Below are 12,968 nucleotides of genomic sequence, written 5' to 3'. Positions count from 1 at the left end.
TACGCCCTCAGTCCTTGATGCCTGGCTTTCACTAGATATCTCCTTAAAATTTTCAAGCTCTTGCTACCTTCACTTTCAACTCCCTTTTCACCCATACTTTCTCTCCTTGTAAATTCACAGCGTTTCTAAACACTATATCGGCCATCAAGGTAGATAACAACCTGACCTTAATTGGCCTGTGTCTTCTTACTTTGCCTACCCTTTCTACATCATCAATGTCAACTTCACTGAAGTTTATTTTCATTTTGTTTTGAATCACCTCCACCACTTTGTATACTATGTCCACTTTATTTTCTTTCACACCCTCTTGGACACCATATATAAATATGCATTTCCTTGTACGTTCCTGACTACTGATTGCTTCCTCTTTCTTCAATTTAGCCACCTCCCCTTCCACACTTAACCTTCATCCTCAACAGCACAATATCTTCCTCATTACTCCCCACTTGGACATTGTCTCGCCAATTTTTTCCTGGATCCACCTCTTCATGTCGTCAAACTCTTTTGATTGATCCTGAGTAATTTCCTTGATCTGGTTCAACTGGTACGCCTCTTTAACCACCTCCTTCACCACCTCCTTAACGGCTTCGATATCGTCGCAACTAACATTTCCACTTGTAATCGGGATGGGATTCAATTCCATGCCCCCAATAACTAGTAACACTGTTACCAATGCTACCTCACTCATACTTTCCAGATCACCCTTGCACTCCATTCTTATTATAGTTTTCCTCTTCAAACTCCTCTGCCATCTTCCATTTGCGACTCGATATTGCTCCACTGCAATTAATTCTCGGCACTCACCACTCAGCACGTCCGCTCACTGCTTGCTTAGGCTAGACTTGTGTGACTCTACTACAGCGTGAGGGTTTTCCACAGCCCACACATGGCTATTCCTGCTGTTCGAAATACCATCACGATCAATGAGACTCGCCAGTAAACAGCACGATTTAGAGGAAATCTGGTCGCTCAATCCATTGTTGGAGCAACCACTGACACAATGCGACCCTTGGTGCAACGTCAGTCACAAGCATTGCATGGACGCGTTGTGGGTGATATGGGTGTAATTGTTGTTCGTGGAGTACTCATCAAACGCTAGTATGTGCAGCGCCCATTTTACGTGCAATACGACGAGTACTTGTAGTGGGGTCCGCTGTAGTACGTTCCAGCACCTACTCTTCAGAATCGGGTGTGCGAGTGGTATTCATGTTGCCAGATCCCTCGTTTCTTCTTTCCAATGAACCAGTCTCCCGCATTCGTCGATCGAGAAAAGTAAACACTCGTCATGACGGTTGATACCTGCTAGGAAATCGTTCCCTGTACAGCCTTTCAGCAGCGAGATCATTGCTACGTACTTCCCCGTACACATGGTGCATGCCAGCAGTAACGTAGCCAGGATTTCAGTTTGGGAGGGGGCATTCATCCAGAATTTTATTTTGATAGGTATCCAAACTTTCAAAATTTAGGTGGTGTAGAATACCTAAAAAGGAAATGGGTGCCGTTGGATCAAAGTAAGAGTGGTGGATGCGTGCAGATTCCGGAAGCTAATAGTAATCTTCTTCTTCATCTTCTTCCCCCGATTTTACCACACCTGTGGGGTCGCGGGTGCGAACTGTGTCGCACATGTGGATTTGGCCCTGTGTTACGGCCGGATGTCCTTCCCGACGCCAACCCTATATGGAGGGATGTAATCACTGTTGTGTCCGTCTTTGGTGGTTGGTAGTGTAGTATGTTGTCTGAATACAAAGAGGAAAGTTTTGGGACAAACACCCAGTCCCAGAGCCAGAAGAATTCACCAGACGCTATTAAAATTCCCGACGCAGCTAAGAATCGAACCCGGGACCTTCTGAACCGAAGGCCTCAACACTGATCATTCAGCCAATGTGTCGGACTCCGGAAGCTAATAGTAATATACATTATATATAAAATGCTTAATAAAAGTATATTAGTTAAAACTCCTGGGGTGTCTGGACTCCTTGGACGACAACCCCCTGTCCCCCGACTACCTCTGTTACTTCCATCTCAACATAACTGCAGCATTTCATATATTCCGAGTACAAGTGAAATGAATGCGAGAATAAACAGTTTGAGTAAAGATGCAGTATTCTGGTTTAGAATAAATACGGTAATGTTATTATAATAATGGTCATGTGATAAGCAATAAAGAAGTGACATTTTTACAAATAATGCGGCAAAGAAATACACACACACGTCGAATAGAGGTTTCTCGCCCTTCTTGTCCATGGCTAGATGATCAAGCCGAGAGAATGATAGCCCACCGTGACTCGTTATTTCCACATTATAAACAAACCCTAGATGACACAGACTTCGAATCTTACCGCATCTTAAGAAATCGCACAAAGCAGTTAATCAGAAATAAAAAATGTACATATTACCGGAATTCAGCTAACAACTTAAATTCTAATCTAACTTAGAGCTATGGGAATAGGTAAACATCAACAGAGACAGACAACTCCTGACATTCCACTTGACGAACTGAACGATTACTTTAGTAGAATAAATATTCAACCTACCCCAATTAACTGCACCGACTCACCGCCCTCCTCTCCAGCCAATCCACCATTCACATTTCACAGTGTCACAGAAAATCAGGTTAAAAAGGCTTTGTACTCGATTAAATCAAAGACTACAGGTGTAGATGATATTCCTATTAATTTTATACAGAACATTAAGGGTGCTGTCCTGTCTATACTGACTCACATACTGAACTACTGTTTACTAAACGGAACTTTCCCTCCTGTCTGGAAAACAGGTACCTAAGAGTTTAGACCCTCTGACTATCGTCCTATATCCATACTCCTTGCGCTTTCTAAAGCCTTTTAACGTTTAGTATACGAGCAAGTTCTGGAATATCTAAATAAAAATGCTGTTTTGGACCCTTTGCAGTCTGGATTTAAGAAGGGTCACAGTACCGCGACAGCACTTTTGAAGGTTACTGAAGACATTAGAAACGCTATGGACAAACGACTGCTCACTATACTTATCGTTTTTGACTTCAGTAGCGCCTTTGGCACTACAGTAATTCTGACTATGATAAAGAAAATGGAACTGCTAAATTTCGACCTGGCTGCGTTTAAGGTTTTTAGTTCATATTTGAGTAACCGTCAACAGCGTGTAACAGTAAACGATAAGGCCTCTAAATGGAAAATGAAACTTAGTGTTGCCCCACAGGGCAGTATTCCAGGGCCCCTAATTTTCTGTATTTATATCAATGACAAACCATCTGTGACAGGAAATAACACACACCACCTCTATGCTGACGACCTTCAAATATATCGACACTGCAAGATAAGATATTAACAATGACCTCCGACGACTCAGTGTATATGCACAACGTAACTCGTTTGTACTAAAATCCACAAACTCTCAGGCAATCATAATTGGATCACGAAAATTACTCAGCTGCTCATACAATGTCGCAATCCCGCCTATCCTACTGAATGGTAACATTATTCCCTACAATAAGACGGTTAAAAATCTCGGCGTAGTGATGAATGAAACAGTTGATTGGTCTGATCACACGAAATAAATACGTAAGAAGAGTTTTTGAGTTCTTCACCCTCTTAAACGGCAGAGGGATGTATTTCCATTTGAGCTACAGGCCAAACTAATACAGACACTCATTCTCCCTATTATTGATTATTGTGACGTTGTTTTAGTTGACATGACGAGAGAAGAAACACGTAAACTTCAACGAGCACTGAATTCCTGCCTGCGATTTATTTACAATATAGGGTACGATGTTCATATCACACCATACTACCAGGCTGTGTCATGGCTGATGTCTGATAAACGTTGGCGGCTACACACTTTAACGATGGTGTTTAGAGTGGTAGCTAAATGTTATCTACTGTATATTTCTTCTAAATGCTTCTTTTATCATCATTTCACAACTGAAATACACGTTCTAGATTCATTCCTTCTATTCCATTGCTCCGCACAAATAAAATTAATAGATCATTTTTGGTGACTGTCACCAGACTATGGAAGACCCTGCCAGCTCAGGTCAGAGAAACTAGCTTTTTTCAAATCACGATTTAAGGTCACCTACCGAGACTACCTGCTGGTGCTGAGGACAGCTGACTGAATGGTTTAAGTATGAATGTGTGCGTGTCTGAGGATTAGTCATATTAAGAGTTTTTAATATTAATTAGTTTTAATATTAATTTAGTTAGTACTTTATTGAAATTTATTTTCAATTCTATTAAAGTATGTAGGTTTAACTATTTTAAGTATCTCAGTATTTTATTTCAGATTCTGATTAGTATGTGTACGAGGGAGCCTGGAGCCCTAACTTTGCCAATGTACAGAAGGCACTAATAAATAAATAAATAAATAAATAAAATAAATAAATAAGTAAAATAAATAAATAAATACATAAATATAGAACGTAAAGCGTATGGGTATAGATATTTTGTTAGTTGGTAAAGAAAAGTACACCGGGTGAGTTGGCCGTGCGGTTAGGAGCGCGCAGCTGTGAGCTCGCATCCGGGATATAGTGGGTTCGAACCCCACTGTCGGCAGCCCAGAAGATAGTTTTCCGTGGTTTCCTATTTTCACACCAGGCAAATGCTGGGGCTGTACCTTAATTAAGGCCACTGCCGCTTCCTTCCCATTCCTAGGCCTTTAATATCCCACCGTCGCCATAAGACCTATCTGTGATGGTGCGACGTAAAGCAAATTATGAATTACGTTCTCCCGCATGCCTGGGATACAGAATATAGTACCGTAGTATAAAGTTACAGTTTTGTGACTAATATTCGTATGTATAATTGTTATTAACGTGCCAGAAACCAACAACACGGAGCTGTTGCCATTTCAACACCGTTTGAAGGGTCAGCGACCCAAGCCGGGATTTGAACCTGCGAACTCGGATTCAGAAGGACAGCGACTCAACCAACTGAGTCACATGAAAAGGAGGCGTTTCTAATTATTGTTATAAACAGATGCAGTTAGTATTTTTACAAAGGTTTAATAAGGAGCATTTGTTAAGGCGTACGTTTTTCAACTGTCCTAAATGCACGAGACTGGACGGAAGAATTAACTAGAAGCTAAAGAGCCTTGCAGGGGTATCGCTTCCTTCTCTGTTCACTTTTCCAAACCAAACTCCATGGTGTAACAGCACCGAAGGGCCATCGCGTAACAAGCGACCGCTGTTCTGCCCGAAGGCCTGCAGATTACGAGATGTCGTGTGGTCAGCATGACGAATCCTCTCCGCCGTTATCCTTGGCTTTCTAGACCGGGGCCGCCATCTCACCGTCAGATAGTTCCTCAATTATAAACACGTGGGCTGATTGTACCTCGAACCACCCCTCAGATCCAGGTAAAAATCCATGACCTGTCCGGGAATTGAACCCGGAGCCTCCGGTAAGAGGCAGGCATGCTACCCCTACACCACGGGGCGGGCTGGTTACTTTTAGGTCTCCTTATTTTAGAATTTGACATAAGGCATCCTGCATTCGATTCCCCGCACTGACAGAGTTAAGAAAGACATGGGATGGGGAAGATACAGCCTTGTTTTTGGTTGCAGGTGAGTTGACCTTGAGCCTCCCGTAATCGAAATATCTACGACCTGGAAGGCTACCTTCACGGGGTGTAGTACCAACGTGGTTCCTTTTTATAAGAAAACAAATTAAATGAAGATTCTACTCCTCACAAACGAAGAACGATATTACCAATTTTACGAACATTTTCAATAATGCAGCCGGTTTATGTTAAGCTATGATTGTACATGGTAACAATCAAAACCATCAACTACTGAGGATCCGTCACCGCACTCGGTAGTACCAGTTTTCTTTTCATATTCCACCGGGCGATTTGGCCGTGCGGTTAGGGGCGCACAGCTGTGTGCTTGCATCTGGGAGATAGTGTGTTCAAACCCCACTGTCGCCAGCCCTAGGGCTGTACCTTAATTAAGGCCACGGCCGCTTCTTTCCCACTCTTGGCCGTTTCCTTTCACATCGTCGCCATAAGAACTACGGTGCGACGTAAAGCAAATTCAAAATAAAAATGAAAAAGTCTTTTCACAACCCTTTCGAAGGAAAAGTTGTATGCACGCTACTGGCCTGGACTTACTCCCCACCCACTGAAATTATTTTGTAGGTACGCCACTGCATCCACTCACCATTTAAGATACAGGGTAAGCCCGAAGAATGGTTGGATACTCAAAATACACCACCATAAGTGATGCGGTTATGGCTCAAAAGTATAAAGAAAGGTAAGGGACGGGATGTAATGTTTTAAGTTGAATCCGTATCAATAGAACGTGACTTCCCATTTTAAAAATGTTTCATGCATCGACTGCGATTCAAGCCTGGGCCGTCCCGATGAGAAGATAGAACCATTGGAACTGAGTTATCACGCCCGCCAAATACAAAATAGTTTTGATGGTGCCATTTGAGGTTCCGATCAGTTTCCGAGCATTTGACAAAATATATAGGCCTACCTATCGAACTTTGGCACTTATCTGCGATTGTCTTACTACTGTTAGAATTTTTTTTAAACCTTTTTCATAACTTACCGAGGATGCACATAGTTTTGGCTTCTCTGTGACAAAACGGTCCCTCTTCAAAAAAGTTACTTATATGGCACAAAATTAGGAACTAAGTGCAGTTCACGATCCTGTCACAGTCTTCCGAACGCTGCAACATAAACACAGCTCATCTCTCAACCACGGTACAACCCGAAGATCCCTAGGGTATTGTTGTTTCCGGGAACCGATGTGCAAAAGCTGACACGATGTTGCAACTGTTTCTAGCCGTGGCCCCCGTTATCTCGGTGATCACGTTCCGGCCCCCTACTGAATAATCCTTTGTTAATTGCTCCTTTCCTCATGTCTTGACATTTGTCAACACACCGTTACATTAGCAATACTGAGGCCTCTACAGGGAAATATCCCCGCGCATCACAATCCTAAGTATATTCCTTTCATGCAAGCAGTACAAATATGGAGAATTATGTATGGCCCTACTGAGCCTTTCTAGTAGATTCTTTGTCGCTATGTTAATGTAACATTTCGGCGTAAGTGTTTAAGTTATTCGTACCGTACGTAAAACGACGGCTGATCTTCGCTCTAGTTTCATGAAACATTTTTGGGGGGGCGGCCCCCCTGGGCCCCCCTTGGCTACGCCAGTGCATGCCAGTGAGTTCAGCGAAAATGTACCGGTACCGCTCCATCGCATTGTAATGTAATTCTCTAAATAGCACTGAGTAATGAATGGGTCTGTCGTTGATACATAGCACGTTCTGTCATGAGACAATGTAAATACGATACAACAGAGCCACCTTATGGACAGGTAAACAAAATCTCCATCATATCTTCCTAGTAATCAGACTCGTCCTCCATGTTTCCTTGCAGAAAATAAAGAATGTACATATAAATAAACAGCACATTGCATGTAAAATTGTATGCTTGTTAGTTGGAAAACAGTAATGCGAGACAATACGGTAAACATGTTTACTTCCATACCTCCTTAAGCCGACTTTTCCGACCCCAGGTTCTTTGCTTCAAATCTCTATGTCCTGTTAAATTTTTGCACTCTCTTACGGAAACATCCTGTATATAAATGATATGAGTAAGGAAGTGAAATCAGAGATGAGGATTTTTGCGGATGATGTTATTCTCTATAGAGTAATGAATAAGTTACAAGATTGTAAGCAACTGCAAAATGGCCTCGATAATGATGTGGGAAGGACAGTACGCAACGGTATGATGATAAACGGGGATAAAAGTCAGATTGTGAGTTTCACAAATAGGCAAAGTCCTCTCAGTTTTAAGTTCCTTATGAGAATCATTGTAAGTACCTAGGTGTTAACATAAGGAAAGATCTTCATTGGGGTAATCACATAAATGGGGTTGTCAATAAAGGATACAGATCTCTGCACGTGGTTATGAGGATGTTTAGGGGTTGTAGAGAGGATGTAAACGAGAGGGCATATACGTCTTTGGTAAGACCCCAACTAAAGTATGGTTCCAGTTTATGAGACCCTCACAAGGATTACTTCAATCAAGAACTGGAAAAATCCAAGGAAAAGCAGGTCGATTTTTTCGGGGTGATTTCCGATAAAAGAGTAGTGTTACAAAAAACGTTGCAAAGATTGGGCTGGAAAGACTTGGGAGAAAGGGGACGAGCTGCTCGACTAAGCGGTATTTTCCGAGCTGTCAGCAGAGATATGGCGTGGAATGATCTTAGTAAACGAATGAGTTTGAGTGGTGTCTTCAAAAATAGGAAAGATCACAATATGAAGGTAAAGTTGGAATTCAAGATAACAAAATGGGGCGAATATTCGTTTATAGGAACGGGAGGTAGGGATTGTAATAACTTACCAAGGGAGATGTTCAATAAGAAAAGCTACCCCGGTCAGAGGTGATTCCATCTTTCTTTTCCCTCTGGTCACAACCACAACAAACACATCAAGTCAAGAAACTCTAATATCCTCAGTCACTAAATCAAAACATGGCAGGTAGACTATATTATGCTTGATCACAGTCGCGGCACTGAAACGTCTCTTTAAACTTTGGAGCGGTAAGGCATTTCAGCTTTCGGACAATGTTACATTTTCCGAGATATCCTAATGCCCGCGTTGTAAATATTAATACATTTTTAAGAGGAAGACGAATTTGCGTCGGCACTTTGTCGGGGAGCAGAATTCCCCTCACAGTACTTACCCTCACTGTAATCTTATTCAACAAAGTACAAGCTATATATTCTGGAGTTATCATTAAGAGCCCAAAGAGATCCGTTTCTGCTGTCATGTAGAGAAATAGCAAGCCTCCATTTCTCCCGTAAACTCGGATCTTTAGGAAAAAGATGAAAATTTATATTTGTGTATATTTTCTTTGCTGTGTCAGATGTACAGTTAGGCACGCAACAGTAAACCATCTTAACCAACAGAATGGAAAGAGAAGCTTGACAGTAATTGGCCCCAGGGGCTCTGAACTTTGGAGCGTGGGTTGGCAACCTCGGGGCCTTAGCTGAGTCCTGGCATTTCTTCGACTTATTTGTGCCAACTCTAGTTCTTTTTCTACCCCGACGCTATTAGGTTTCCGAGGGCTAGGGAGTCTTTCATTTTCGCGCCCTCCGTAGCCCTTGTCTTCCTTTGGCCGATACCATCATTTTTCGAAGTGTCGGGTCCCTTACAGTTTTTCTCTCTGATTAGTGTTGTATAGAGGATGGTTGCCTAGTTGTACTTCCTCTTAAAACAATAATCACCACCACCACCTTGACGGTAATTTGGAAGCACATAGGCTAACTAAACAAATGTTAAGTGCATCTCATCAACCATCCATATTTTGCAAATCGTGAGATCAAATAAATTAAAAACTACAAAACTCTTTAGATTTCATGTTAAATAAGACCTTACATTATGAACTGAAGGTTAATATGTTATTTCTTCTCATAAAACATGTTGCAGTAACACACGTAATCAAAGAATTCGCGCCAAAGAACAGAACATAAACGCGAACCTAGCGGTGGAAAAGAGAAAAACTATTACCCCGCTTTTAATGCAAGAAATTGGCTTTCTGTCCAGGCCTTTGGTCAAGGAGATGAAGTCAAAGAATTGCGGAAAGAAGGACCATCCGTTTTCAAAGCAGGGGTGCTGCCCTCTGTGGTATAGTTTGGGAAATAGTTAAGTGAAGTCAAACAAGAGTTGATTAAAACTCTTAGCAATCATAGGGAAACTTAGATGTTCTAAGCGGACGAAGTTTATACTACAAAGTAGTTTGCTTTTGAAGCAATAAGCAGGATGAGGGGAGGAAATGTGCCTAATAAAACTGCATTTCTAAATCATAACAAGAAGCAACAGTGGCAATAACAAAGGCCAAATATTCTTCATCTTTTTTTCTTTTTGCAAGTGGCTTTACGTCGCATCGACACAGATAGGTTTTATGGCGACGATGGGATAGGAAAGGCTTAGGATTTGGAAGGAAGCGACCGTGACCTCAATTAAGGTACAGCCCCAGCATTTGCCTGGTGTGTAAATGGGAAACCATGGAAAACCATCTTCAGGGCTGCCACCAGTGGGATTCGAACCCACTATCTCTCGGATGCTAGCTCACAGCCACGTGCCCCTAACCGCACGGACAACTCGCCCGGTAATCCTCTTCATCTGAGTCCATTGTCCTTGTTTGAAAATACTAGACACCACCTAAATGTATTACCGTACCACAAATTGATATAATGAACTACCTGTATATAGAAAAAAGGAAGTTAATTTTAACATGCTTATTAAGTGTGGGTACAATGTTAAATGAAACAGTATTTAACATTTAACATTAATTTAACATGTTGATGAGGGTATCCGATAAGCGGATCGAGATTGCTGTTATAAATAACTTTGGGTTTAATCTCCCTTTCACCAATTATCAGCGATCCAATCTTTTCCTACGCACATCTGATATTTTGACTTTCGTATTGAAGCCGCTGTTTGGTGAGCGATGTTATGCCCGTTACGCAAATATTTAGCGTCGTTTCACCGTATTTCTCTTTTTTCTTCTCGTAAAATTAAATTTGTGTTCGGCTCTGTGGTGTAGTGGTTAGTATGATTAGCTGTCATCCCCGGAGGTCCGGGTTCGATTCCCGGCCCTGCCACGAAATTTGAAAAGTGGTACGAAGACTGGCACGGGATCCACTCAGCCTCGGGAGGTCAACTGAGTAGAGGTGGGTTCGATTCCAACCTCAGCCATCCTCAAAGTGGTTTTCCGTGGTTTCCCATTTCTCCTCCAGGCAGATGCCAGGACAGTACCTAACTTAAGGCCAAGGCCGCTTCCTTCTCTCTTCCCTGCCTGTCCTTTTCGATCTTCCCATCCCTCCACAAGGCCCCTGTTCAGCATAGCAGGTGAGGCTGCCTCGGCGAGGTACTAGTCATCCTCCCCAGCTGTATCCCCCGACCCAATGTCTGGTGCTCCAGGACACTACCCTTGAGTGGTAGAGGTGGGATCCCTCGCTAGTCCGAGGTAAAAACCAATCCTGGAGGGTAAACGGATGAAGAAAGAAGAAGAAAATTAAATTCGTTCTAACAGGAATAAAGCTCCTAAATGACCAATTTTAGCATGCTTTTCAATTTGGTTTGCTTTTTGGTCAAGTTCAGATACCGTAAAACTTTTTTTTCTTATTTCATTACCCGTATCCTACTTCTCAATTTACAGATTATTTTTATAATCTGGTATTTAATTTTCTCATCCGTTTATTTTTAGATTTAACAGAGATACTCATAGACTTTCCTTGATATAGAAACGAGACTTGTACTCCTTTTTGGTTTGTGGCTGACGTATGAAGATATGGTATGTTCATTGTTATCTGAATCGGAACTTTTACTAAATTTTGTTGCAATACATCATTTTTGGGAGCTGGACGCTTCCTGCGTTTGACATTTTCCTGTTTGTGAACAGGATACAGAATGAAAACAGAAGGAAATTTTGATGTGCTTACACTGAAATCTGTTTTATGAGAAGAATTGCTAGGTACCTAAAGAGATCCTACTATATCACCTTGCCTAGAAATAGTTTGCTTCCATTTCTCCCTTAAACCGCACTCGGAAGGGAAACTATGGAACGTCAATTTTCAGGCTCTTTTAGTGTCATCCGAAATACAGAGAGGTACACAACAGTGCACCTTCTTCTCAACCTCACAGACACTCACCGACAGAAACAATATTCACAATAAATTGCACAAAATCAAGACAGCATCACAATTACTCCGCATATCACAATGTTAAAGTCCGCCAAGAACAGAACGGAAACCTGACATCTAGCGGCCAAACCGTGAACAGCGACAAATTAGTAGCTATGTCCCGGCCTTGTATATCTCATATGCAACGGCCACACCCACACTGACAGCGAAGATTGTGCGTTTACTACTGCACTCTTACGGCAAATTGAGGAAATATTGATATTGGCATCTTCTTGTGTTAAACTAGGGGCATAGAGCAGGCCAGGCAGTATAAGAGGATCGAGAGGGCGGTGGTCCAACCACATTACTCAAGAAGAAGAAGAAGAATCTTTCGCTCGATGTTGTATGGTGTGATGGTGTGTGTTTTTCCGTAGGTTAGGTTATATTTATTGCTCATTATGACAGTTCACAACCTGTACATATTTGATCGTTATGGAACATTATTGTATTATTCGGAATGGAATCGGCTGAAACAGTCTGGAATAACGCGGGAAGAGGTATATTAGCCTAAATTTTATAACAAAAATATGTCTTCCAATCCCAAATGAATATAAAAATAGTTGTTTCTGTTTTTTTGTCCTTAGGAAGCAAAACTTATGTATGGAATGCTGTACTCATTGAAATCTTTTGTTGGGAAGATATCACCTCTGGATACAAAAGAAGGCTTTTTATATTACAAAACAAGTAAATATGCGCTACATTACTTTGAAACACCATCTGGTTTGAAATTCATATTGAATACTGATACAAGTGCTCAGAATGCCAGGGAACTCTTGCAACAGATTTATAGTCAGATTTATGTAGAGTATGTCGTCAAGAATCCTGCATGCAGTTTGAAGGAACCTATCAAAAGTGAACTTTTTAAGAGTAAACTTGATGCCTTGATTAAACAGTCACCTGTATTTATATCAAGAACTGTGTGAAATATGTATATGTTCACTAGATTGAAGCATCTAGGTTATGCATGATGGCATTACTTTATAGCTTGTGTGAATATAAAAGTAGTATTACTGAATCTTTACAAGTCGGAGGAACACCACTGATTTGTACTTCAGGTTTAAAAATTGTGAACTGTTTTGGTCTAAAGAAGAATATTTAAAACTGTAGTTGTTGTCATGTCATCTTCATCAAAACTGTATTACTGATTATTAACTATTTGTCAGTTAAATGTTATGTAAATATTACTCTACCCATCTGAATTGCACTGTTAAATCTGTGAAATTAATCATATACTAATACTTTAGAGATAAACTTCCTTTTTAACTGAAGATCTGA

General features: G+C 41.3%; 1 protein-coding gene across 1 annotated transcript; it reads left to right on the top strand.

Moving 5' to 3' along the window:
• The first annotated feature begins 12,003 nt into the window (after nt 1–12,003).
• Nucleotides 12,004–12,727, top strand: Bet5 (blocked early in transport 5). Its single transcript, XM_067149303.2, has 2 exons — nt 12,004–12,190; nt 12,278–12,727. The coding sequence occupies exons 1-2, from the start codon at nt 12,092–12,094 to the stop codon at nt 12,614–12,616; spliced, it is 438 nt and encodes a 145-aa protein (XP_067005404.1). The 5' UTR covers nt 12,004–12,091; the 3' UTR covers nt 12,617–12,727.
• Nucleotides 12,728–12,968: the final 241 nt, after the last annotated feature.

The sequence above is a fragment of the Anabrus simplex genome, chromosome 1, assembly GCF_040414725.1.
Source record: "Anabrus simplex isolate iqAnaSimp1 chromosome 1, ASM4041472v1, whole genome shotgun sequence".
NCBI lineage: Eukaryota > Metazoa > Arthropoda > Insecta > Orthoptera > Tettigoniidae > Anabrus > Anabrus simplex.
Note: the sequence above shows the minus strand (reverse complement) of the source record. Positions and strands in the feature narration are given on the sequence as shown.